Below are 27026 nucleotides of genomic sequence, written 5' to 3'. Positions count from 1 at the left end.
CACGTGACCCTTAATACACAAGTAGGAAATCAAACCCTCTGATATTGAGCCTTTATTTCATACCGACGTGCTTGTAAGAACATAATAAGCTCTAAATTATTTATTTATTTATTTTAAGCCGCTTTAGGCGAGTCGTTTCTGCCCGTGTTCACACGTCTCTGCCCTGGGACCTATACAATGTGTCTATACAATGATTCACAGGAGAGATCTACATTACAAATACAAGCATTCTGGATTAGAAAACGTGTTTTCATGGCAACTACAACTTGAGTGTGTGAGTGAGTGTGTGAGTGAGTGTGTGAGTGAGTGTGTGAGTGAGTGTGTGAGTGAGTGTGTGAGTGAGTGTGTGAGTGAGTGTGTGAGTGAGTGTGTGAGTGAGTGTGTGAGTGAGTGTGTGAGTGAGTGAGTGAGTGAGTGTGTGAGTGAGTGAGTGTGTGTGTGTGACTGTGTGACTGAGACCGAGTGTGTGACTGAGACTGTGTGTGTGTGTGAGACTGTGTATGTGTGTGTGTGTGTGTGAGTGTGTGTTTAGTGTGAGTGTGTGTTTGTTTAGTGAGTGTGTGTGTGTTTAGTGAGTGTGTGTGTGTGTTTAGTGAGTGTGTGTGTGTGTGTGTGAGACTGTGTGTGTTTTGTTACATATTTTTTTCTCTGCATTTTAAGTAAGAAAGAGTAAGAAAAACAAATCCCGCTGTCGTCCCTTAATAAACGCACCATGACGAATGTGCACTGCTTTTTAAAGAGGATCTGTAATGACGCTGAGAGAAACACAACAGCACCAGATGTTCATTTTGTTACTAAAAGCTCGATCATGCTGTAAAGATGCTTCTCATCCAGGAGCTGTTTTTGTCTTCTGAATCCTGCCATCAGCTCTTTTAGCTTTCTCACTATTGCACCGTGCCAGGGCTGTGTGAGGGGGAATAATAATGATGATGTCGAGAGCTATGAAAACACACATACACACACACCCTAGAGGGATGGAGGCGCTGCAGGAAGAAGGCATGGATATAATCGGTAAACTGCACACAGACTCTGAAGACAGAGATATAGATGGAGAGAGACAGATATGGATGAAGAGAGAGATATAGATGGAGAGAGAGAGATATAGATGGAGAGATATATATATAGATGGAGAGAGAGATATAGATGGAGAGAGAGAGATATGGATGGAGAGAGAGATATGGATGGAGAGAGAGATATGGATGGAGAGAGAGATATGGATGGAGAGAGAGATATGGATGGAGAGAGAGATACACAGTAGATGGATGGAGAGAGAGATACACAGTAGATGGATGGAGAGAGAGATACACAGTAGATGGATGGAGAGAGAGATACACAGTAGATGGATGGAGAGAGAGATACACAGTACATGGATGGAGAGAGAGAGATACACAGTAGATGGATGGAGAGAGAGAGATACACAGTAGATGGATGGAGAGAGAGAGAGAGAGATACACAGTAGATGGATGGAGAGAGAGAGAGAGAGATACACAGTAGATGGATGGAGAGAGAGATACACAGTAGATGGATGGAGAGAGATATGCAGTAGATGGATGGAGAGAGAGATACACAGTAGATGGATGGAGAGAGAGATACACAGTAGATGGATGGAGAGAGAGATACACAGTAGATGGATGGAGAGAGATATACAGTAGATGGATGGAGAGAGAGAGATGCAGTAGATGGATGGAGAGAGAGATATACAGTAGATGGATGGAGAGAGAGATATACAGTAGATGGATGGAGAGAGATATATAGTAGATGGATGGAGAGAGAGATACACAGTAGATGGATGGAGAGAGAGATACACAGTAGATGGATGGAGAGAGAGATACACAGTAGATGGATGGAGAGAGAGATACACAGTAGATGGATGGAGAGAGAGATACACAGTAGATGGATGGAGAGAGAGAGATACACAGTAGATGGATGGAGAGAGATACACAGTAGATGGATGGAGAGAGATATACAGTAGATGGATGGAGAGAGAGAGATGCAGTAGATGGATGGAGAGAGATATACAGTAGATGGATGGAGAGAGATATACAGTAGATGGATGGAGAGAGAGATATAGTAGATGGATGGAGAGAGAGATATAGGTGATAGAGAGAGAGAGATGATAGAGAGATTGATAGATGGAGAGAGATATGCAGTAGATGGATGGAGAGAGAGATGCAGTAGATGGATGGAGAGAGAGATACACAGTAGATAGATGATAGAGAGATTGATAGATGGGTGGAGAGAGAGATACACAGTAGATGGATGGAGAGAGATATAGGTGATAGAGAGAGATAGATGATAGAGAGATTGATAGATAGATGGAGGGAGAGAGAGATATAGAGATATAGATGGATATATATATATATATGAGAGAGGTGTGTATATAGATAGAGGTAGAGGGAGAGAAATATATAAAAAATGCTATAATATATAATTATATAAAACATCTAAAAGAACAGGTCAGCTCTGTCCCACACGTCCACAAGTATTTTTTATTTATATAAAACTAGGTATGTTTACAGAGTCGTATGTCCAAAATTCTCATTAGAACTCAAGTGTGTCCATGTTTGTAAGACATGTGTCCATGTTTGTAAGACATGAGGAAGATGATTTATTAGATTTTGGGGGATTAGATCCAGACAGGATCACAAGGTCAAAGGTTGTTTTTTTCCCCTACAGTATCTTCCTTCTAATCTCTGACAGAAAGGTTGTTAAATTCTGGCTTTTCTTTGTATTCGCATTTCCTCGTGTATGCTGATCATCTGTACAGAGCATGACGACATCTTGACAATAGCTCATTTGCATATAGCGACGCCCACAAGACTCCATAAAAGGTCAAGTGCAAGAAATGAACAAGGTCTAATGACAGAAGTGGAACTTATCTAGGAATAAAAAATAACACCAGGGGAAAAACTCAACACTTGGAGACAAAATACAGAACAGCTGTGAATGAAAAGAAGTGATGAAAATAGAGGAGGAAAGTAAATATTACACTCTACCCAGTCTATGGATCCTGGACATTGAGCAGGTCACACAGGGAAATCTTTATTCTGTAGTTAGTACCAGTAATAGAAACGAACGATACTCTCAGTTCCTGCTGGACACTGTAAACATGGGAAAATAAGCAACTCCAACTCATTGCTATAATACAGATATAAAAGAGCAGTAATCTGTTCAGATTATAGGATTTGAAGGTGATCGAGTCGTGGTTTAACTTTAGTTAGTCGTCTTATAGTGCGGAAAATACTGTGCTGTTCGCTGCATTTTCGCTGGCAGCAGCAGCGCATTTTAAGACCCGACGAGACGCCTGGGTGAAAGATCACCTGCGAGTGACGTACTTGCGTTCGGGAGGAGTATAGCGCTGACGTATGTGGCTTGAACAACCACATACATTTACACCTGTCCAGTTTCATCTGAAACATGTCCCAGACCTCCTCCTGTAGGGGTTTGTACCGTCGGATTTATATCCGTCTCGAAAACGTTTCGGAGGGCATTTAGACCTGGTCTTTTTACCCTCGGATAGCTATCTGATCACAGAAAACGCAGGAAGTCACCAGGTGTAAAAGGTCCCTCAGACATCCGTGATTGTGCTTTTTTCAGTTACGGAAAAAAAGTGTCGATCGATCGTTTTCTGCCGTCGCCGTACAGCTCATCGCTCGCCGTCTGACCGTATCATCTTTGTGTTATTGCCAGATTGCTTGTGGAGAGAATCTTTGCCCAGTACATGGTGCCTCATAATCTGGAGACTGCAGAGCGGATGAAGTGTCTGTATTACCTGTACGCCACGCTGGACTCCAACGCAGTGAAGTAAGCCTGGCATTTCCTCTAATCTGATTGGTCAGAAGGTGTCAGTTCATTTCCAGTTCAAGTTTATCGTAACGTACAAACTGTTAATGTTGTCTTAACGTTTCATCCCCAGAGCTCTGAACGAAATGTGGAAGTGCCAGAACATGCTGAGACACAATGTCAAGGATTTGCTGGATCTGGTTAAACAGCCGAAAGTAAGTTCTCTGTTCTGTCTGCTGATAAAAGTGCAGTGTCACTCGTCATGTCGTGTTTGTGCCTCACAGTTAAACCGGAATGAACTTTCTCTTCCTTTCAGTCGGACTCCTATAACAAAGCGGTCTTCTCGAAGGTCATGGTCATCACAAGTAAGTCTGGCGGCGTCCGAGTCCTGGTGTGTCGTGTTGTAATAAACGAGGAACAGCGTGGTTGTGAGAGTCGCTTTAATCGCCTCAATTTATGCTTCTTTTAGGAAACTTGCCCGATCCTGGGAAGGCGCAGGACTTTGTGAAGAAGCTGGCGCAGGTTCTGGAGGAGGATGAGAAGATCAGGAAGCAGCTGGAGACGCTGGTCAGCCCAACCTGTTCCTGCAAACAGGCCGAGGTCTGCGTGGTAAGGACCTTCATCTCAACTTTGTGCTGAGGCTCAGAGACGAACCTTTCATTCCAGGTTGTTGTAATAGACTCTCTCTCTCTCTCTCTCTCTCTCTCTCTCTCTCTCTCTCTCTCTCTCTCTCTCTCTCTCTCTCTCTCTCTCCATCCCTCTCTCTCTCTCTCTCTACCTCCATCTCTTTCTCCCCATCTCTCTACCTCCATCTCTCTCTCCCCATCTCTCTCTCCCCCCTCTCTCTCTCTCTACCTCTCTCTCCATCTCTCTCTCTCTCTCTCTCTCTCTCTCTCTCTCTCTCCCCCTAAGTAAATATTCTTTTAGAAAAAAACATTGCAATGGTTAAAGGAAAGGTTAAATTTAGGTGCAGGTGAAGTATTGATTCAATCTAAGTGTGTGTGTGTGTGTGTGTGTGTGTGTGTGTGTGTGTAAGAGAGAACCTAACACGTTTGATTTATTGTACCATTAAATGTTAATGATGTAATTGCTTACATCATAGCAGCTATAAATAATCGTTCCTTCACAAACCTCTTTTTTCCCCTCTCACTCCACAAAACGTACTTACTGATTTAAAAAGAAAACTGAGAGTTTCCAAGTAGAGGGGATATTTTCTTTCTTTTACTTTTCCTGGTTGAAGGTCTGGAATTAAGTTATGACCCCAAGTTGAACTCGAATGTCTGGGAGTGTTGCCAAGATGGCCGCTGAGTGTAAAGTCTTTACTAGAAGGACTTTGTATGAAGACAAATACAAAGGTTCGGTTTCTTACAAGGTGTCATTTAAACTGTATAATAGGCGTTTACTAACTGCACAAAGAACGGCTCACGTCGTGAGCGTCTGGGATCCTGAACTCCTTCGTGGTTAAAGTGTGTGTTACTCTGATCTAATGGTGTGTGTTCTAACCGAAGACTTGCCTTCATGTCGGTTTCCACAGAAAGAGATCACAAAAAAACTGGGCAGCCCCAAACAACCCAGCAACCCTTTCCTAGAGATGGTGAAGTTCTTATTGGAGAGAATCGCTCCTGTCCATATCGACACGGAGTCAATCAGGTGGCGTACGCTATCGCCGACACCGACGCCGATCGTCATGTCTGTTCATCTGGGCTTGTTCTTTCTTTCTGTGTCTGATTGTTCATCTCCCTCCCTGTCCTATAGTGCGCTTATAAAACAAGTGAACAAGTCCATAGAAGGGACCGCGGACGACGACGACGAAGGCGTGCCTACTGAGCAGGCCATCAGGGCAGGGCTGGAGCTGCTCAAGGTATCTCTGGGTTAAGTTCCACATGACGGCGCGGTCGAGAATCATCTCACCTCGTTATAATTACACGATTAATAATTCTAGATGGAAATGTTCCCGATTTTCACGAGTGTGAATCCTTTTTATTTTCTACACCACTTCTTCTCTAGCAGTCCGATTGGCTCAGTGGAGAAGTTTGTATACGATCATCTTACTCCAAAAGAGTCTAACGAGTGTGCCGTGTCCCCAGGTTCTGTCTTTCACTCACCCCGTGTCCTTCCACTCGGCCGAGACGTTCGAGTCTCTGCTCGGCTGTCTGAAAATGGACGACGAAAAGGTGGCCGAGGCGGCGCTGCAGATCTTTAAAAACACCGGCGGAAAACTGGAGGAGAGCTTCCCTCACATCAAATCGTGAGTGTGCTGCTTGGTTTTTATTCGTGCTGAACGTACAATCTGTTCGCTCTTGTATTTCCGGGACACACCGTCTACCGCTATCATGCAGTCATGAAGTATTTATTTTATTTATGTATTTTTTTTTCCCTCTAGGATTCTTTTACCGGTACTACAACAGAAAGCCAAGAAGGGACCGCCGCGCCAGGCCAAGTACGCCATCCGGTGCATCCACGCTATGTTCTCCAACAGAGACACCCACTTTGCACAGATTTTTGAGGTGAAGATTATAATTAAGTCAATTAAGTATTTTCTACGATCATTTTACTCCTATTCCACACACACACACACACACACACGAATCAAAGGTTTTGGCTGAGTGCGTGTTGTCGCGACGCTCCAACAAATATTGTACTGTGTTACTCTGCACTGGGGTGTTAAACGTATCCTGGTAAGTGATTATCTGTCTATTGTCTAGTGCTGTTGTAGTTCTGCTGTAGTTTCATCGCTGAATCATTCAGCCTGTCCCCGAGAAACATTTCACAGCTCGCGTAACACTTCTGGGGAAAAACGAGTCGAATCTGACTTTACAGAATATGAAAATTGTATCGCAGCGAACCTTCTTTAGCCATCATTTGTTTACGAACTTCCGTCAAATCTCGCGTCTCTCTTAATACCAGCCTTTACAGTAAAACGAATACCTTTCCTCGGTCATAGCCTCTGCATAAAAGTCTTGACACGGAGAACATGGAGCAGCTGATCACTCCTCTCACCACACTGGGTCACTTGGCCATGCTGGCACCCGAGCAGTTCGCCGGGCCGCTTAAATCTCTGGTGGCCAACTTCATCGTGAAAGATCTGCTGATGAACGACAGGGTGAGTAAAAACGAGCAGAAGCTTATTAAATACAAACACAATCAGGCTCTTCATCCAGAAAGATCCAAACTATTTTAGCTAAAATCCCACATCACCACTAACAAATCAAACAAAAACCTGCACTTAGATTCGATTAACAGAAAGTGTGCTGTAATAAATACCGCCGTTAAATAGTAATAAACGTACACGATCGCTTTTATTATCCGCATAGTTCATTTCTTCCCTCGATTATTTATACGTTTGTTCATTTTTAACAATGCAATTAATGCAGACTGATGGATAAAACTAAGTGCTTTTTCTGAGCCATACGTAATGCTTTCATACGTTCCGGCTCTTTCTATGAAGAATATTTATTTCTCTGAGTTTAAGGCAGAACAAAGAAAGAAAAATATAAAGTGTGGTTTATATACATGAGGTTTATATATATGGGGTTTATATACATGGGGTTTACATATATGGGGTTTATATACATGGGGTTTATATATATGGGGTTTATATATACATGGTGTTTATATACATGGGGTTTATATATATGGGGTTTATATACATGGGGTTTATATATATATGGGGTTTATATACATGAGGTTTATATACATGTGGTTTATTTATATATATATATATATATATATATATATATATATATATATATATATATATGGGGTTTATATACATGGGGTTTACATACATGGTGTTTATATATATATGGGGTTTATATACATGAGGTTTATATACATGTGGTTTATATATATGGGGTTTATATACATGGGGTTTATATATTTATGGGGTTTGTATACATGGGGTTTATATACATGGGGTTTATATATATATACATGGGGTTTACATACATGGGGTTTATATATACATGGGGTTTATATATACATGGGGTTTATATATATATGGGGTTTACATACATGGGGTTTATATATATATGGGGTTTACATACATGGGGTTTACATACATGGGGTTTATATATATATATATATATATATATATATATATATATATATATATATATATATATACATATATACATGGGGTTTATATACATGAGGTTTATATACATGGGGTTTATATATATATGGGGTTTATATACATGGGGTTTACATTCATGGGGTTTATATATATATATATATATATATATATATACATGGGGTTTACATACATGGGGTTTATATACATGGGGTTTATATATATATGGGGTTTATATATACATGGGGTTTATATATACATGGGGTTTATATATATATATGGGGTTTATATATATACATGGGGTTTATATATACATGGGGTTTATATATATATATGGGGTTTATATATACATGGGGTTTATATATATACATGGGGTTTATATATACATGGGGTTTATATATATATATGGGGTTTATATATACTTGGGGTTTATATATATGGGGTTTATATATATATATATGGGGTTTATATACATGGGGTTTATATACATGGGGTTTATATACATACCCTGGAGAAAAGTGCAGCCTGATGGAATATTTTATGTAGTTCGTAAAGAGATATTTAAATTAATTCTTATACATCTTAATATTTAGATTTATGTCACAAAAATATCTTATCACAAGGTGTATTGTGAGATTTAATTCAACTTGATTTAGGAATTAAGGAATAATTACCTCAGAAATATTAAATTAACCCTGAGGGTAATGTTCACTTTTTGGACCCTTTGGTGCTGTTGGGGTCAAATAGACCTAGGATATTACTGTAGAACTTAATAATACATAAAATCCTGTACACTTATTTGTCTTTATCCCAATCCCAAACAGTATAGATGATAGATCACGTTTAATAATAAGTGATGGTTAAATTTGTGTAACAAACTATAATACTATAATAAAGACCTTAGTGTACATATATTGAGTTGTATGTATTGAGTTATAAAAAATAATTTATATAAAAAACACCAACAGGAGCATGAGAAACAAAAGATTACTGCATCTATACAACATTTGTCAGACTGTATATTTATAATCACACCCTCCATTGTCACCCATATGAGGATGAGGTTCCCCTTTGAGTCCGGTTCCTCTCAAGGTTTCTTCCTTCACCATCTAAGGGAGTTTTTCCTCACCACTGCTGCCTGAGTCACCTCAGACTTGCTCATTGGGGATAAATACATACACATTGTGAACTAAATATATCGAATAATAATCTTGAATTTTGTACTCTATATTAATCTTTATATTATTCTTTATATTAACCTTTTGTTCTATGTTTATGTTCTGTAAAGCTGCTTTGAGACAACATCAGTTGTAAAAAGCGCTATACAAATAATCTTGAATTGAATTACCGCAGTCACTGGCTGTGAAAAACAGCTCTCAATAATGCGTCTGCAAACACGAACGATTTTAAAGCTAATGCAAATCACTCTTTGTAAAAAAAAAAAAAACATTAATATCATCAAACGGGTGACTTTTGACCCGGACAAAATTCGTCCCAATCGGTTTTTATTCAGAAAAAAAGTTTACGCAAAGATCTAACGATGCCTGCGATCTCACACGTTATAAATCGCAACGGTAATAATTTTTGTCACGTCGCACAGATTTACAGATGTTTCACATCCCTCTGGACTCGATCTTAGTATTTATATATATTCTGACGCTAGAATTTGCATAGTGCTACTCATGTAGAGAATTAAACCGCTCTTTAAAAAAAGTTGATGAGATGCCTGGAATAAACAATGGTAAATCTTCTCGCTCTGCTTGTTGGCACACAGACCCTGCTTTTGAATGCCAGTTGATTTTTTTTTCTTTTATCTGAGGTTTTTTTTTATTTATGTATTTTTATTTTTTTTCCCTTCATCTCTGTCTCAAAGATTCCTGGCAAGAAAACTACCAAGCTCTGGGTTCCAGATGATGAAGTTTCCCCTGAAACACTGGCAAAGGTAAAGTTACACAGTTACACCTTCTAATCTGCAAAATGCATAGTTGGGATCCTCCAGAGAAAGCAGAGTGTTTAAAAAAAAAAAAAAAAAAAAAATCATTTAGGCCATCCTTAAAAATATTCCTGTTTGCCGTACCCTGACCAACCCTTTCAATTTAGGACAGACTCAAATTTTTTATTTTTTTTGCGTTAAGACCGACTTTTTTTTTTCTCTTCAAACAACTAATACAAAAGCAATAAAATAATAATAACGTAGCCTTCGTTTGTATGTAGGCCTAGGCCGGTTATGTATTTACAATACATATTTACAATACATAAACGGCCTAGGCCTACATACAAACGAAGGCTACATTCTGTCTTTTAAATAAAAACCCGTGACATCATCTATGCTTACACTATCGGTTACCGGATGTCACACTACGGCCTGTGCGTTCGCTTCGTCTCATTCTCTCATTCACTGTCAGAGTCGACGGTTCGCGCTCGGTAATGATGGCTGCGGCTGCAGTAAACAAAATGTCTGCGGTCACCGTTCACAGTCATACGGGTTCGGGCGCCATAATACATCTAATAAGTTCATTAAAACAGCTCGACACCGCTTTAACTTGGCACGAAGTTCTGGAAAAACTGTCCAGCATCAAAATAAGGTTTGTAATGATGCGCCCGAAGGCACGGGTTGAAGACCCAGTCAGTGACGTCACGATATGCTAATTGTTTAAAGTCATACGTAATATACGTGTGTGTGTGTGTGTGTGTATATATATATATATATATATATATATATATATATATATATATATATATTTATATTATAGAGAGAGAGAGAGAGACACCTACCTACCTTTTTTTTTTTTTTTTTTTTTTTTAATGTTAATGCAAACCAAAATATTTTTAAGGATGGCCTAATGGATTATAAACAACCCAAAAAAGACACACAATCCCTGTAGACGATGCGATCGGCTGATATCGTTTTGGGTTTTGAGCATTTTCCGTGTCACGGCGTGAGCTCGAGACACAGATTGCTGCAGACGTTGTTATTATCTCACACCGTCGTTCCAGCCCCAGAGTGCACCGCTTCATGACTTTGATAAATCGCTGTTTTCTTTCTCCCGGCTCTAAATAAATATCTCTCGCTTTATCAGATGTGTCTGTTCTGTTCAATCTTCTTTTCAGATTCAGGGCATTAAGCTGATGGTGAGGTGGCTGCTCGGCGTGAAGAATAACCAGAGCAAGTCGGGAAACTCCACGCTGAGGATGCTCACCGCTATACTGAACAGTGATGGAGATCTGACCGAGCAGGGCAAGATGGGGTAAGCGCTTCAAACTCAGGAGGGCCGACACCGCGTCGATACGGTCGGCTAATGAGAGAGGAGCGAAACGTTTCTTTGCTGCGACAAATTAACCAATCAAATGACAAATCGCGCCTATAAACAGTTGCTTATACGGTAATGCAAAAAAATAAAAATAAATAACATCCTAATTTGAAATAGCAAAACCGTGAGCCTTAGACAACACCGTGGACTAGAGGTCTTCTCGGGTCTAAAGAAATGTACCGGACCCGAAGTCACCCGAATCACTTTTTACCCGAACCTGACGTGCATAATTTTTTTTTTTTAAGAAAGACCAGACCCGAGAAAAACCCGAGTCCGACCCGATTTTTTTTAACCCGACTGGACCCGAATGTTGCATAACTCTACACTAAAGTAATCGCAACAGAGTGGATTCAAAATTGATTGACAGGTCTGTTTCAACGAGAATTAGCTCACCGCCAGCCCCACGTCACCAGCCACATGTCACAAGCGGTCTTGGCAAACAGAGGAGAGGTTGGAAAAGGACTCGAGTCGATGCACACACACGAGATACAGTAGTCCGGGTCTTCTCAGGTCCGTTCGATAAAAACACAATCATTTTAAATTACCCGAGACCCGATGCCGCTTTTATTGTACCCGACCCGTGTCCGAGACACACGTGAAACTTTTAGACCCGAACCTGCTCGGGTCAAGCTTCGGGTTTTCAGATCTAAGTGGACCCGTGAAGACCTCTACCGTAGACTCCTTCCATAAACGTTAAAGAAACTTCCGTAATGAGGTGTATAAGAAATATAACTAGATACAGTAGAATTAATAGAATGAACTGTCTTTTGTTTGAATTTGATGATTTTATCCTGTGGTCGTCCAGGAAACCGGACATGTCGCGTCTGCGTCTGGCGGCGGGCTGCGCAGTGCTGCGTCTGGCTCAGGAGCCTTGCTACCATGAGATCATCACCTTGGAACAGTACCAGCTTTGTGCTCTTGTCATCAACGTAAGCCTCGAACACCGCTTCATTACAAGTACACCTTTATTACCCAGCCTGATCTGTTTTAATGACGAGAGCCGGTGCAGGATGTGCTCCGTATCAAAGAGCCGTGCTGGATCGTTCTGTCAGTCCCGCTCTTGCTTTCGCTTAAGGCTCGCTGCATTTGAAGACAGCTTGATGTCGTCCTTCACGTCTTAAAGTCATTTTACATTTACAGTGTTTGGCAGACGCCCTTATCCAGAGCGACATATGTCTGTCTCTCTCTCTCTCTCTCTCTCTCTCTCTCTGTAATATATATATAACCCGCCTTGCTCTGCGATCCAGTAGCGGTCGCTTGGTAGATTTGGGATTCAAACTCACAACCTTCCGATCATTATTCCAACGCCTTTACCACTTTTCTGTCATGCTAGTGTTTAACTCATTCATTCATTCATTCATTCATTCATTCATTCATGCATTAACAGTCAGTGCACCGTCTCTGTCCTTAGGATGAATGTTACCAGGTGCGTCAGGCTTTTGCTCAGAAGCTGCACAAGGGCCTGTGTCGGCTGCGGCTGCCGCTGGAGTACCTGGCGGTGTTCGCTCTGTGCGCCAAAGACCCGGTGAAGGAGCGCAGGGCTCACGCTCGCCAGTGCCTGGTCAAAAACATCAACCTGCGCAGGGAGTACATTAAGCAGCACGCTGCAGTCAGCGGTGAGGACACGGACACACACTGTACATCAGGGAGTGCTGGTCGCTCTCCTATATAAGCTCATCCCTAACTCATTTTATAACTCCTCATTATAAGAATACATTTTAACAAATTAAACACACACACACACACGAATAAACTGCATGTTATAACCTGAGCCGCCACACACGCTTTATTGTTTTCTACACAATCGAATAGCTGTTCATCGTTAAAGTTTTCCTCCTACGTCAACAGCTTCATATATGTCGTTCATTACAGAGGTTATAAATAATAAATGATGCGTCTTTTTAAACCTAAGCTTTAAAAAAACAGTACAGCTGTTTTAATAATAGATTTCTTTACAAAGCAGTCCAAGTCATGGTGCTTCATTAATTACGATGAAGATTTACTCCCATGTCAGGAGTTGGTTAAATGATAAACAGGAGGAGTCAAAGATTTAGTTATGAGGAACAAATGGGAGTCGCTTTTACGACCCCAGCAGCACATTCTGAAGTGTTTTATTCCTCTTATACTGAGGCCATCCTTAAAAATATTCTTGTATGCCGTAACCCGACCGACCCTGTCAATTTAGGACAGACTCAATTCTTTTTTCTTTCTTTTTTTTTTTGCTTTAAGTCCGACCGACTTGCCGGTTGTAAATTTGCTTTAAGACCAATTTTTTTTTTACTCTTCAAACAACTAATACAAAAGCAATAAAATAACATTAATTATATTTTAGTAAGTATTGTAAATATATAAGTCGCTTAGGCCTACATACAAACGAAGGCTACGTTCTTTCTTTTAAATAAAAACCCGTGACATCATCTATGTTTACACTATCGGTTACCGGATGTCACACTACGGCCTGTGCGTTCGCTTCGTCTCATTCTCTCATTCACTGTCAGAGTCGACGGTTCGCGCTCGGTAATGATGGCTGCGGCTGCAGTAAACAAAATGTCTGCGGTCACCGTTCACAGTCATACGGGTTCGGGCGCCATAATACATCTAATAAGTTCATTAAAACAGCTCGACACCGCTTTAACTTGGCACGAAGTTCTGGAAAAACTGTCCAGCATCAAAATAAGGTTTGTAATGATGCGCCCGAAGGCACGGGCTGAAGATCCAGTCAGTGACGTCACGATATGCTAATTGTTTAAAGTCATACCTACGTAATCACCATCACCAAAATTCTACTTTTTCTTTTTACATTGAAACATGAAATAAAATATATATAGACCTACCTACTGACCTTTTTTTTTTTTTAACTGTTTCCGCAAACCAAAATATTTTTAAGGATGGCCTAATGGTGGCTTTCCAAATATTACTTTGTGCTTTTTCAACATTTATAGTTTTGTGAATGTTATCTTTTAGATTAGACAATTGCTCCCTCTCTCTTGATGTTGTTAAGAAAGAAAAACTAGCTTATTATTATTATTATTATTATTATTATTATTATTATTATTATTATTACGTGTATAAAAAGAGGAACAACTTCCACTTGGACGTAGTGTTTAAAGGACAGAGTCAGTGAGGCGAACGACTTTGCTATGTCTTTCCTATCAAATGAAATTCTTGGCAGATGTTTTGGCCTGTCATTTTGTCATACTAAATTAATTCAGATTAATTAGGTTGTCGTAACGGAACATGGACGGATGATACAGGACACGCCTCTTTTAGTGATTCGCTCTGCACATCGGTCTTTCAGTGTAATGTGGAAAATCCTCATCCCTGAAAAATATCCTGATTCCATGGCAATGTCTGAAGGAATAATAATAATAGTAAGACTGAATGTATGTGTCCTGTAGAAAAGCTGATCTCCCTTCTCCCGGAATATGTGGTGCCATACGCCATCCACCTGCTGGCACACGACCCGGACTATGTCAAAGTACAAGACATAGAGCAGCTCAAAGACATCAAAGAGTGAGTCACACGGAGGTGCATGTGTGTGAGTGAGTGGTTGTGTGTGAGCGAGTGGTTGTGTGTGAGCGAGTGGTTGTGTGTGAGCGAGTGGTTGTGTGTGAGCGAGTGGTTGTGTGAGGTTTGAGAGAGAGAGAGAGAGTGATTGTGTGTGTGTGAGAGAGAGAGAGAGAGAGAGAGAGAGGTTGTGTGTGAGAGAGAGAGAAAGAGAGAGAGAGAGTGATTGTGTGTGCCAGAGAGAGAGAGAGTGATTGTGTGAGAGAGAGAGAGTGATTGTGGGAGAGAGAGAGAGTGGTTGTGTGTGCTAGAGAGAGAGAGAGTGGTTGTGTGAGAGAGAGAGTGATTGTGTGTGCGAGAGAGAGAGAGTGATTGTGTGTGCGAGAGAGAGAGAGAGAGAGAGAGAGAGAGACACAGGCTTTTACAGATTTCTATGTGCCATAAAATGAAGAAAAGAGAGAGAGATTGATTTTGCGAGTGCTCTGGCTTTATTGCTGGAAAAATGACTTTTCTCTCCATCTCTGCTTCTTTCTAATCTTTTCATCTCCAGGGCTTTATGGTTTATTTTGGAGATCCTAATGTCAAAAAACGAGAACAACAGTCATGCATTCATAAGAAAAATGGTAGAGAACATCAAACAGACCAAAGACGGCCAGTGTCCCGATGACCCGAAGATAAACGAGGTGAGCGCTTTAACCGCCCCTGTGGTCACGAGTCCAGCAGTTCTGACCCATTAATATGTTCATGTCCTAAAAGTCCCTTAATATCATTCTTCTGTTCTCTTGTTAGAAACTCTACACTGTTTGCGATGTGGCCATGAACATCGTCATCTCCAAGAGTACCACATACAGCCTGGAGTCACCCAAAGACCCCGTACTGCCCGCACGCTACTTTACCCAACCCGATAAGGTGCGACACAGCAAACACCTTCATTAATGTGATCTATACCATGACCTTCTGGCCAATCACAATCAAGCACGGGTCATTTTCCTGTAACTGTAGCTCTGACAGCAGAGCAGATGCAAATCACTCATTTTAGTTTCTATAGCGACGACAACAAATCTGTGTAATTGCTCATTCAGTAAAGAGATGTTTATTCAGCATTTATCGAAGACGTCTCGAGCGGTAGCTCTCCGTGTCGGTCGGACGGAGGTTAAAGCTTTTCCTGTAAAATCCTGTTTAAGCTTTAACTATGAAGACTATGAAGGAAGAGGGATAAGATGATGGCAGAGCAAAAAGACTGGTCTGGGTCTGATTAGTGTGAGCAGATTGCTGTGGTGTGAGAGGAATATAAAGTTTATGTCGAGTCGCTGTGCTACAAACTCATTAAATCTCTTTCCTTCTTCTTGTCTGTCTTGCAGAATTTCAGCAACACAAAAAATTATCTTCCTCCTGAGATGAAGTCATTTTTTACCCCTGGGAAGGTACGTGTGTGTGTGTGTGTGTGTGTGTGTGTGTGTGTGTGTGTGTGTGTGTGTGTGTGTGTGTGTGTGTGTGTGTTGGATGGTTCCTTTCTTTTCAGCAGGTTTTAAACACACATTCGCACGTTGTGAAACAAAACAGAACTTTCATTCAGGAAATGAATAATCCACAATAATGAACTGTAAGCAATAGGCCACACTATGAGGGGGAGGGGGGCAGGGAGCTGGGGGGAAGAGAGATGGAAAGAGAGGTAGATGGAGTGAGAGAGATAGAGATGGAGAGAGAGAGAAAGGGAGGTAGATGGAGCGAGAGAGATTGAGAGAAAGGGAGGTAGATGGAGTGAGAGAGAGAAAGAGATGGAGAGCAAGAGAAAGGCAGGTAGATGGAGCAAGAGAGATGGAGAGACAGAGAAAGGGAGGTAGATGGAGAGAGAGAGATGGAGAGAAAGAGAGGCAGGTAGATGGAGCGAGAAAGAGAGAGATGAGTGAGATTGAAAGGCAGGTAGATGGGGTGAGAGTGAGATGGAGAGCAAGAGAAAGGCAGGTAGATGGAGCGAGAGAGTGAGGCAGGTAGATGGGGTGAGAGAGAGAGATGGGGAGCAAGAGAAAGGCAGGTAAATGGAGTGAGAGAGATGGAAAGAAAGGGAGGTAGATGGAGCGAGAGAGAGAGAGATGGAGAGAAAGAGAGGCAGGTAGATGGAGCGAGAAAGAGAGAGAGAGAAAGGCAGGTAGATGGAGTGAGAGAGAAAGGCAGGTAGATGGAGTGAGAAAGAGAGAGATGGAGAGCAAGAGAAAGGCAGGTAGATGGAGTGAGAGAGAAAGGCAGGTAGATGGAGTGAGAAAGAGCGGTAGATGGAGTGAGAGAGAGAGAGATGGAGAGAAAGAGAAAGGGAGGTAGATGGAGTGAGAGAGGGGAAAACGAGGGGAAAGAGTTAAAAAATACCAAGTAGAAAAAAAGATGAGTAGTGGATCTGACAGATGTATAGATTGAAGAGGTGTTAGACGTGTGTGTGTGTGTGTGTGTGTGTGTGTGTGTGTGTGTGTGTGTGTGTGTGTGTGTGTTTTAGCATAAGCTGTTAGACTCCCCATGTAATTTATGAGAAACACAAGCACATACATGCAGTTATCTAAAGAAGACTGTATCTGTATAATGTAAGGCACAGCGATGCTGCCTCCTGATTGGCTCATTAGTTAACTGCATGAATGGATTAGTTCCTTGTGCAGTGAAATAAAAAGCTCCAGAAAGGTGCATTTCTTTACAATTCCTCTCCTCTCTCCTTTTTTTCCCTCCACATTTCCAGCCTAAATCGGCGAACGTCCTCGGCGCCGTGAACAAACCGTTATCAGCTACAGGCAAGCTGCAGACTAAGCTCTCTCGCATGGAAACCATCAGCAACGCCAGCAGCAACTCCAATCCCAGCTCGCCGGGCCGCAGCAAAGGAAGGTATGTAGGCCTGCGACGCTCATCGTCGAGTTTGTGCGGTTGTGTGAACGTTCTGCTGTAATCCATCATAATGTCTGAGGAGGATTGAATACTTAACCTCCACAGAACTGAAGAAATCTGTGTAGAAAAATCACATCATCTCTTAGACGCTAGACCGGATAGCTTAGAAAAGAGCGTCTGTGATCCGAGCAGATGATTGACATTGGGTTTATGTGCGTCATTCATTCATCCATTCATTTTCTACCGCTTATCCGAACTTCTCGGGTCACGTGGAGCCTGTGCCTATCTCGGGCGTCATCGGGCATCGAGGCAGGATACACCCTGGACGGAGTGCCAACCCATTACAGGGCACACACACACACACACTCTCATTCACTCACACACTCACACACTACAGACAATTTTCCAGAGATGCCAATCAACCTACCATGCATGTCTTTGGACCGGGGGAGGAAACCGGAGTACCCGGAGGAAACCCCCGAGGCACGGGGAGAACATGCAAACTCCACACACACAAGGCGGAGGCGGGAATCGAACCCCCAACCCTGGAGGTGTGAGGCAAACGTGCTAACTACTAAGCCACCATGTCGCCCTATGTGCATCATATTTTAGTGTATTTTACAGGGGAATTAAATATAGCACCTGTATCAGTATCATCAAAATTTCAGAAGAGTCGAAGCTGTTATAGCTGCAAAGGTCAGGACAGCTCCGTATTAATCCCTACGGATTAAGAATGGAATGTGATTTAAAGTTCATTTACATGTAAAGGCAGATGTCAAAAAGTGCGTCTGCTTGTGTGTGTGTGTGCATGTACGCATGCGTGTGTGTGCATGCTTGTGTGCTTGTGTGTGTGTGCATACACGTGTGTGTGCATGTACACCCATGTGTTTGCACGTGCGTGTATTTGTGTGTGCATGTGTGTGTGTGTGTGTGTGTGTGTGTGTGTGTGTGTGTGTGCGCGCTTGCCCAGAAAGTAATTAACCAGGCCAAAAAGTGACATCAAATGTAATTGAACTCAAAATTATTATGAGCTAATTATGTTCATTAATTATACACCAGACTCTACACATAAGTCAGTATTTCCTTAATCGTTGTTCTCCAAACATTTTCCACAGTGTCGGAAGCACATGATGCTTATTTAGAATGTCTTTCATTGCTGTACATTAGGCAGTTTTCCCCATATATGAGCTATGAAGGCAGTTACTGTGTGCATTAAAGGCAGTCCTGCTGCATTACAGAGCACCGTGACAGACACAAGAGGGCAAGCGCTAACTGCCCTCTTCCACATACATCATCTCCCAGGTCATGAGTCGCTAGTGTCGTCGTGATTGACAGAGAAAAGCGTAACACCATCACGCTATCCCTTACACCCTGAGCACATGACCATGTTCTGTGCACTCTTTGGGATTTGAAAGACAGTACACACTATTTTTATTGGACCACTTAGAGACATCTGAAGTAACACTATATGAGCGCTAGCATTAGACTTTAACCTTTTCCAAATCCCAATGCTGCAAAAGATCATTTAAAAAAAAAAATTTCTGATTTATAAAATCATATACATTTATATTGTTTTGCATAAAGAAGAAGAAATTGTTTCATTATCTTTTGGAGTAGTAAAAAAAAGTAAAAAAAAAAAAAAAAAAAAAGCAGACGTCTGCTTTATCAGCATGCAGAAGCTTTTTGCTTGCAGCTGTGCATTAAAAAAAAGAAATAACAACATTTGTTTATCCCTGTTTTCAGTTACCCAGCAGACATTTTTATATATTTTTTTATTTCTTAACTACCAGAGAAAGGAAAAGAAAAGAAATTATTGTCGTGTCATGTTTGTAAACCTAAGAGAATTTTCATCTGATAAAAAACAACATGCTGCATTTCTCATGCCAGGAATTAAAAAAAAAAAACCCACAACGCTTCATCCGCAGAAATAATAAAAGCTACATAAAGTCAGCATCATCCAGTACCATGTTAATGCATATAATTACCTCATGATTTTGACAATTATGGCAAGGTTAATTGCACCGGGCAGTCCTCGTCCCAGCACCCGGATTAGCTGTTCGTTCGTCTCTGTAGTTTTCTTCGTTGCCGTACAGATGTCACGCTTTCTAAAAGCAACACAAAAATAATCTTGTCTTATCTAGTTTATAATCACAAGTGAAAAGAAGCTCCGAGACACTTCAGAGTGCATGACTGAGGTGCAGACGGTTCACACTGAGCTGAATAGGGGAGTAAATACATTTGCATCACAAGGCCGTAATGATTACAGCTTCGCTGCATCCGGGCTCACAACAACAGAGCGAAGCAGGAGCGCTCGGAGACCGGGAAGCTCTTCAGCGATCCAATTGAACGCGGCATAATACGATTCATTACCGTCCTCAGACGTGTATAATCAGGCCAGAGGGCCGTGTTTTAGTTCCACATTCGGGATACTAGATACACGTTTATTTCCCCGACTTGATTTCCTTAATAAATGTTGCATGTTTGCATTATAATAGCCAACTCATAGGCTTTGATTTATTTATTTATTCATTCATTCATTTATTTAAAACCGGGCTTTGAAGTGTTTCTGATCTTTTTTTTAAACGATATAAAATACCAGACAGATTTGCCAGAAAATTGTATTACATGCTTTTACAATGTTTGTAGAAATTATTACAGAGAATAAAATATTTAGTATAAAAACTTTATATTCTATAAAGTATATATTTAATTCTCTGGTCTACAGCTACACTTAGTGCTGTTATTATTATTATTATTATTATTATTATTAAACACAATGACCCATGATAGCCAGAAATTACCTGATATTTTAACAATAAAATCAAAATCTTCCATTTTATTAATCTCTAAAAAAAAATCCTGTCTCAGATTGGACGCTGCTGACGTGGACCATAGCGAGAACGAGGACATCTCCATGAAGAGCCCTTCTGAAGGAGACAAGCCCACCAGGGGGCGCAAGCGAGGAGCCGCATCTGGCCAGGAGGACAAAGCCCCGGAGCCCAAAGCTAAACGCGGCCGTAAAAAAGCAGACGACACAGAGGAGCAGTGGACGGAGGACAGCAGCATGGTGGACACCACCATGGAGACAGAAGACGAGCAGAACAGCCCGCCCAAGAAGGGGCGTCGGGGACGACCTCCAAAATCAGCCTCCGCCAAAGAAGAGACCGCCGCCACTAAAGGGAGGAGAGGACGCAGGAAGGCAGCGCCGCCTCCCGACGAAGACAACAACGACGAGCAGGACGCGGAGGAGGAAGATGAGGATGAAGATAGAGGCAGCGAAAATACGGAGGAAGTTAAACCTAAAGGCAGACGAGGACGCAAACCGAGGTCAGTTTTCATGTTAGTAATCTCTAAAACTTACTAAAATAAACAGATGCGTCCTAATCAAACGTAATCGTGTGATTATCCTCAGAACGGAAATATCAGACGTCACCAGCGATTCGGTCGAGTCTACGCCACAGAAAAGAAGAGGACGACCTCCGAAATCACAAACGGCAGCTAAAAAAGCAGGGTACTGAATTTCACCTGAATTCTGTCAGCTGTTTAGAGCTGAACTTATTCATCACTCTACATCACACTTTTTTTTTTCTTTCTTTTTTCTTGATGTGTTTTATTCCCATTATACTGCACCCATTATCCAATGATCACGATTTCTATTGAATCATTTAGTTACATTTAATGTTCTGGAAGATTTGTGGTTCAGGGTTCGTTCTTGTTATCGCTTGCATTATAACAGCTGCAATAGTGGGGTCGTTGTTTCGGCCGCTCCCTGTTCAGGGTCGCTACAGCGGCTCACGTAATCTGCGTATTATACAGCGTATTACAGGGGATTGTATGTGAATAGCAGTCGTTACTATTGGGGTTTTTTACACCTGGTGACTTCATGTGTTTTCTGTGATCAGATAGCTATCCGATGGTAAAAAGACCAGGTCTAAATGCCCTCCCAAACCCGATCGTTCAAACCCCTTCAGGAGGAGGTCTGGGACGCATTTCAGATGAAACTGGACAGGTGTAAATGCATGTGGTTGTTCAAGCCACATACGTCAGCGCTATACTCCTCCCAAACGGAAGTACGTCACTCGCAGGTGACTCGCGAGTCGTGCATCGCACCAGAAACAAATATGTTTTCCCACCAGCGCTGGCTCAGGTGTCTCGTTGGGTCTTAAAATGCTCCGCTGCTGCCAGCGAAAATGCAGCAAACAATAAAAGCTGTTTTTTGTAGCGACCTTATGGCCTAATGTAAATGGTACAGTTTTAACAAATCAGATAGCTATCGGATCAGAAACAACACAGGAAGTGACCGGGTGTAAAAAGGCCCATTATACGCAGTAAACTGTTCATTTGTCCTAGTGTCACTGAATGCTTGGTGTTATAACTCACCTCAGTTCACATTGATCAGCTGTAGTTACCGATGCAGATGTAAATACACGATGGACTTTTACTTATTCTTGGGTGTTTTTTTTTTGTTTGTTTGTTTGTTTGTTTTTTTACTCGTGTCGCAGAGGTGGGAGATCCCGTGCAGCAGTGAGCCAAGAGGACGAGTCTGAGGAGGAGATGGAGACGTCGCAGCATAGTGACGAGGAAGCTGAAGAAGATTCGCAGGAATCCTCACCTAAAGTAAACCTCCATGATGAAAACTGGCCTCGTCTTAAAATGACAGGAGTAACAAGTGTTCCCGTGGCTTCCATAAGCATATAATATTCATACAGTTAAAAAATCTAAATCCTAAATCTATCCTCATTACTATAAATAAGAATAGACAGAATACCTTTGCGTAAACCGTCGGTGTATAAAATCAAACACCGAGGTATATTGAACGTATATCATATAGAACACATTCTTTCGAATTTAGTAATCGTCAAAGATCACGGCATAAAATATCAGTTCACATTGTAATAGAATCAGTTTGTCCGTTGTATCAGATGGGTTTCTTAAGGCTCGAATCATATGGTATGGTTTTGTAAATGATTCAGTAGTATTGTTATATCGAGTCACAGTCAGTGGCGTCATCATATAACAAATCTCTGGTGTAAGAAGTGACTCATGAATTACTGAATCAAATAAAAATCAAATCGTGAATCGTATCTTAACAGTCGGTGTTGTAATGAAAGAGTGAATCGAATCGAATCATAAGAGGGTGCGACTGAATCGGCTATGAGTCGATTCCATGCAGGATCGTAGGCTTCAGACTCGAAACGTATGTTAAGGGTTTTATACGTTATTCAAATCTTGACACAAGAATCGAATTATATTGTATTCTAGGTGATTCAGTTTGATATCAGATCACTGGCTTATAGAAGTCATATTATTGCTGATTCAGTATTATTGTCAAATATACTAGTATATAATATAGTATACTAGTATATAATAGTTTCTATACAAACTGAATCACGTGGTGTCGCTTGTGCAGTGTTGTATTACACACATAAGAAACAAAAATCATAGTAGATCCAGGGATATCTTCCAATATCAAATTGCTGGTTTATGAATCGAATCATATACTGAATCAAATACCGAATCAATGCTTTATGAAACTTATTTGAATCGCTCAGCAAAAATATTAAATTATTATTTTATTATCGGCTTAAAAATCAAAATCATGTTGTGCGGATTTACACCTCAGAAAAATTGCCGTAGAATATTTTTTTTTTCTTTTCATTTTGACTTTAATTTATTCCTTTGACTCTTTTATACAGCAACAGAAATTAAAAAGGCTTAAAGGTGAGGTCTCCGATGTTTGAAAGCCAATGTTGACATATAAAATCACCAAAACAAACACGCCCCTAACCCAAATGGGTCCCACCCCTGTATCGATAGCTCCGCCCACACATACATACGTAACCCAGGCAACTAATGGAAAGACCTGTGTCTTTATCATAGCTAGAGTCGGCAACCGTAAACACTCAGAGCCATTTGGACCCGTTTCCCACAGAAAAAAAAAAACACAGAGAGCCACAAAACCCATTTGACATCTAGAATGAAGATAACACTGTATATATTGTTTTTTACCTTTATGGAAAGTATAGCAAAAACTGTAGTGTGTTGCATTTAGGAAATCAATGAACTGCTACCGAGTAAACGAAATTTTATTTCTGCAAGCAAACAAAAATATTTTGAACAGTTTGAACTAACTTTAACAACAAAAAAAAGATGCCATGTTGAAGGTTACTTTCAGATAAAATGTCAATGTCTAATTGAGTCCTCTTCGTATTCATGGGCTCTCAAGTTCTGAAGACAGGCAAGCGTGACATCTCCAACCCCCCTGCAACCCCAAATTTTTTCATTGGTTGTTGTGTTAAATCTTTCCCAGATAGTGATATTTTCTGATTGGCTGTTGTGTAGATTCTTTTTTTGATTGGCCGATAAGTGTCAGGCTCGACTAAGAACTGAGACACGCTGATTCCTGCCCGGTTCCATAGAGACAGCGGTGTGGACTGATACATTTTGGGCACTCCGACGTATTAAATATATGATAAATAGTCAAAACGTTTTTTCTGCGTGTTATCGGCAGTTGGCAGTTATCACGCATATTTTGAGCAACAAAAAAAATTAAAAACTGTTTATTTCAATGTTACAAGAGCATCATAATCTTAGAATTACTTAATTAACTAACTAAAATAAAATAAATTTAAATTATATATTTATTTTCCAAATCTACAAGGATCCGCAGCAGAGGGATGAAAGAGCCACTTGCGGTTCCGGAGCCGCGGGTTGCCGACCCCTGTCATAGCTGAAAGGAAGAACAATACGATTGCAGATAAACAAACAAGCAAAAATGCCACACAAGCATAATCATGTAAAGGACAAAGGCATATATTAGTTCTGTGTAACAAAGCAAAACCAACGTTACTCACCTATCGACAAGGAAAAAAGCGCCTCAGCATCTTAAGTAAAGTCGGCCACATATTCACAGGTCGGAGTTTCCCGAGTCGATAACTCCTGAGGTAAACGCTGTTACTACACAAAACGCGGTTGTAGCTGCCTCTCTACATTACTACAATAGAAAAGAGGTGTTATTTGTGTAGTAACAGCGTTTAGCTCAGGAGTTATTGACTCGGGAAACTCCAATCTGTGAATATGTGGCCAACTTCCTGCCCCTTCAGTTCTCTCCAGCGCTGGAAAGCTGATCCTATATTAACACGTCCTACTTCTTGCCTTATCGTAAGCCTTTCTTCTCTTCTCTTTCTTTCTTTGTTTTTATCCTCCATGTCAATGTTAAAACCGCTTTCTGCTAATGTCACACATGCGCACTGAACACTCTCTCCGCCGCATATCGACAAGCCCCGCCCCTTTCTGCTCATTGGCTACACATTAGTTTTGTATTTGTTTAGTTTGTCGTCCCGACTCAGTTTTCTGAAGCATTTCTCAAACAACGGAGACCCCACCTTTAACATACCTGATGCAAATGAACCCCAGAGTTAAAGCATGTTTGCTGGTAAGGTTTATTACCAGAACCTCAAATAGAAGTCACCTTGTTACTCTTTAACGCTTACACACTGATTGGTTTAGAATCTGCGAAGAAAGCTTCGTAAATTCTTTTGTTTTTAATATCGAAAGCTGACCAACTCGCTTCTTTCTGTTCGCTTCAGCTTAATGAAATGTACCAGAGCTGCTTTTACCACGTGTCGGTTCCAAGGCCTGTCTTATTTGGAGTAAATTGCCGTAGCGTGTTGTGCTGAGTGCTTGTTTTGCTGTGTGTAGGTGCGACGGAAGGCTGGAAGGCGAGAACGCAGATGAGGGAGCTGAGAGCTGACGTTTTTTCCCTTCACCGTCTAAGAGCTTTGAATAGCCCTGGAACACATCAGAGGGAATTTTTCTGGAGCGTTTGGACTTTTTTTCAGAGCCATACACCTGCTTCAGCTGTATTTTGCCCGTCTTTCCTGCCGTAAGCTTTTGCCGTGTCGCTCCACCATGACTCGTGGTTTGTTTTGCATTGTCATATGTGCCGACCATGTGGGAAAAAAAATTGCTTGGCTCACACACATACACACACACACACACACACACACACACACACAATCTGTAAATATTGTTTGTTCTGTTGCCCCTGACCCTGAAATCCTGTCCACTTTAGGGAAACTGTATAGCTCTTACCCTTCCGGATTTTAAGATGTTGCATCGGCTGAATTTGTTCAAGTATTAAAGGCAAAGTGAGTTTTAGCAGTGCTGTATCTGTCCAGTGTGTTTTCTGTATCATTCTGTACTGAGCGACATGAGGATTTTTTATTCGTTTTTTTGGTTGTTTTTTTGTTTTGTTTTGTTTAGTTTTTTCTCTGTGTTTGTCGTTTTACTCTTTCCCTTTTTAACCCCTTGTCATTTGTGTAATTCTTGTGCATATTATGTGGATGTGCAAATGTGCCTCTGCAGGAAAGCAAAAAGATTAAACACGTACACACATATACACACACACATACATACACACACACACACACGTATACACATACATATACACACACACATACATACATACACACACGTACACACACACATATACACATACACACACGTACACACACACATATACACATACACACACGTACACACACACATACACATACATATATACACATACATACACACACACATACATACATACATACACACACACACATACATACATACACACACACACACACATATATACACACACACACATATATACACACACATACATATATACACACACACACACACAAATTAAACACTGGTCTGATGATTAAAAAAAAATCACGTATTTGTAAACTTTTCCTGCCCAGTATTTGTTTTCATCAGTGTTTAGTAAAAGGAACGTATGGTACAAAGCAAATCCGTTTTAATATTGGCTGTGCATTGCGGAATAAACACATGCAGAATAAAATGACCCACTTTTTCAGTCTGCTGAACCAATAAAATATTCTGTTTTAAATAATTGACTTGTTTACTGATCCACTAATCTGTGCGAGAGTCACATTTCCGTGTTTTGTTCACTGTGTAACAGCGAAAGTCTTGATGTTCCCCTGGAGATATTTATGGTGTTGCTGAAATGGAAAAAATGAGTCATTTAATCACAGCATTGGAAATCTTTTTCTCATTCACTGCTGCTTAAAAAAGTGATGTTATAGGCATGAGTGCATCGATTTATTAGTGAGGAGGGAAAAACAAGCACGTTTTATGTTTAATATTCAACTCGGTCTCTTCATTTTCAAAAGGAAAATGGATTCCTATGCTGCGTGCTGCTCTGAATGTTAACTTCATGTCTATGAATATACGGCTGAAAGTTTGTGAACCCTGGCCGTTGCACCAAACTGGGTGTGAAGAGCAATTCATGATTACTCAAGATGTTCCAGAGTCAGCCATTAAAACACGAATAAGGTTTGTGTTTATAGAAAGATACTCAACTAAAGAAGTGATGGATGGAAGGAAGGAGGATTACTGTTACTACCTGGAAGTGGTGTATTTTAAAGACACTTTTTATTATTCGGACGTTAAACGTTTAAACTCTTTGTTTT

The 27026-nt window shown here is 40.9% G+C and overlaps 1 protein-coding gene across 4 annotated transcripts in view; it reads left to right on the top strand.

Moving 5' to 3' along the window:
- Nucleotides 1-26446, top strand: part of pds5b (PDS5 cohesin associated factor B) — a 50350-nt gene extending 23904 nt beyond the window's left edge. For all 4 annotated transcript variants that reach the window (XM_027150715.2, XM_027150713.2, XM_027150714.2 and 1 more), the window contains 22 exons: nt 3691-3804; nt 3917-3998; nt 4100-4148; nt 4253-4392; nt 5318-5433; nt 5539-5644; nt 5871-6031; nt 6167-6290; nt 6728-6886; nt 9729-9797; nt 10967-11103; nt 11972-12095; nt 12578-12782; nt 14565-14679; nt 15224-15356; nt 15463-15582; nt 16035-16097; nt 17396-17538; nt 20407-20865; nt 20951-21049; nt 22041-22155; nt 25240-26446. In XM_027150715.2, the coding sequence (XP_027006516.1) occupies nt 3691-3804; nt 3917-3998; nt 4100-4148; nt 4253-4392; nt 5318-5433; nt 5539-5644; nt 5871-6031; nt 6167-6290; nt 6728-6886; nt 9729-9797; nt 10967-11103; nt 11972-12095; nt 12578-12782; nt 14565-14679; nt 15224-15356; nt 15463-15582; nt 16035-16097; nt 17396-17538; nt 20407-20865; nt 20951-21049; nt 22041-22155; nt 25240-25275 (2869 nt within the window). In that variant the 3' untranslated portion in view covers nt 25276-26446. The remainder of the gene's footprint in view (nt 1-3690; nt 3805-3916; nt 3999-4099; nt 4149-4252; nt 4393-5317; nt 5434-5538; nt 5645-5870; nt 6032-6166; nt 6291-6727; nt 6887-9728; nt 9798-10966; nt 11104-11971; nt 12096-12577; nt 12783-14564; nt 14680-15223; nt 15357-15462; nt 15583-16034; nt 16098-17395; nt 17539-20406; nt 20866-20950; nt 21050-22040; nt 22156-25239) is intronic.
- Nucleotides 26447-27026: the final 580 nt, after the last annotated feature.

The sequence above is a fragment of the Tachysurus fulvidraco genome, chromosome 11 (genome assembly GCF_022655615.1).
Source record: "Tachysurus fulvidraco isolate hzauxx_2018 chromosome 11, HZAU_PFXX_2.0, whole genome shotgun sequence".
Taxonomy (NCBI): Eukaryota; Metazoa; Chordata; class Actinopteri; order Siluriformes; family Bagridae; genus Tachysurus; species Tachysurus fulvidraco.
Note: the sequence above shows the minus strand (reverse complement) of the source record. Positions and strands in the feature narration are given on the sequence as shown.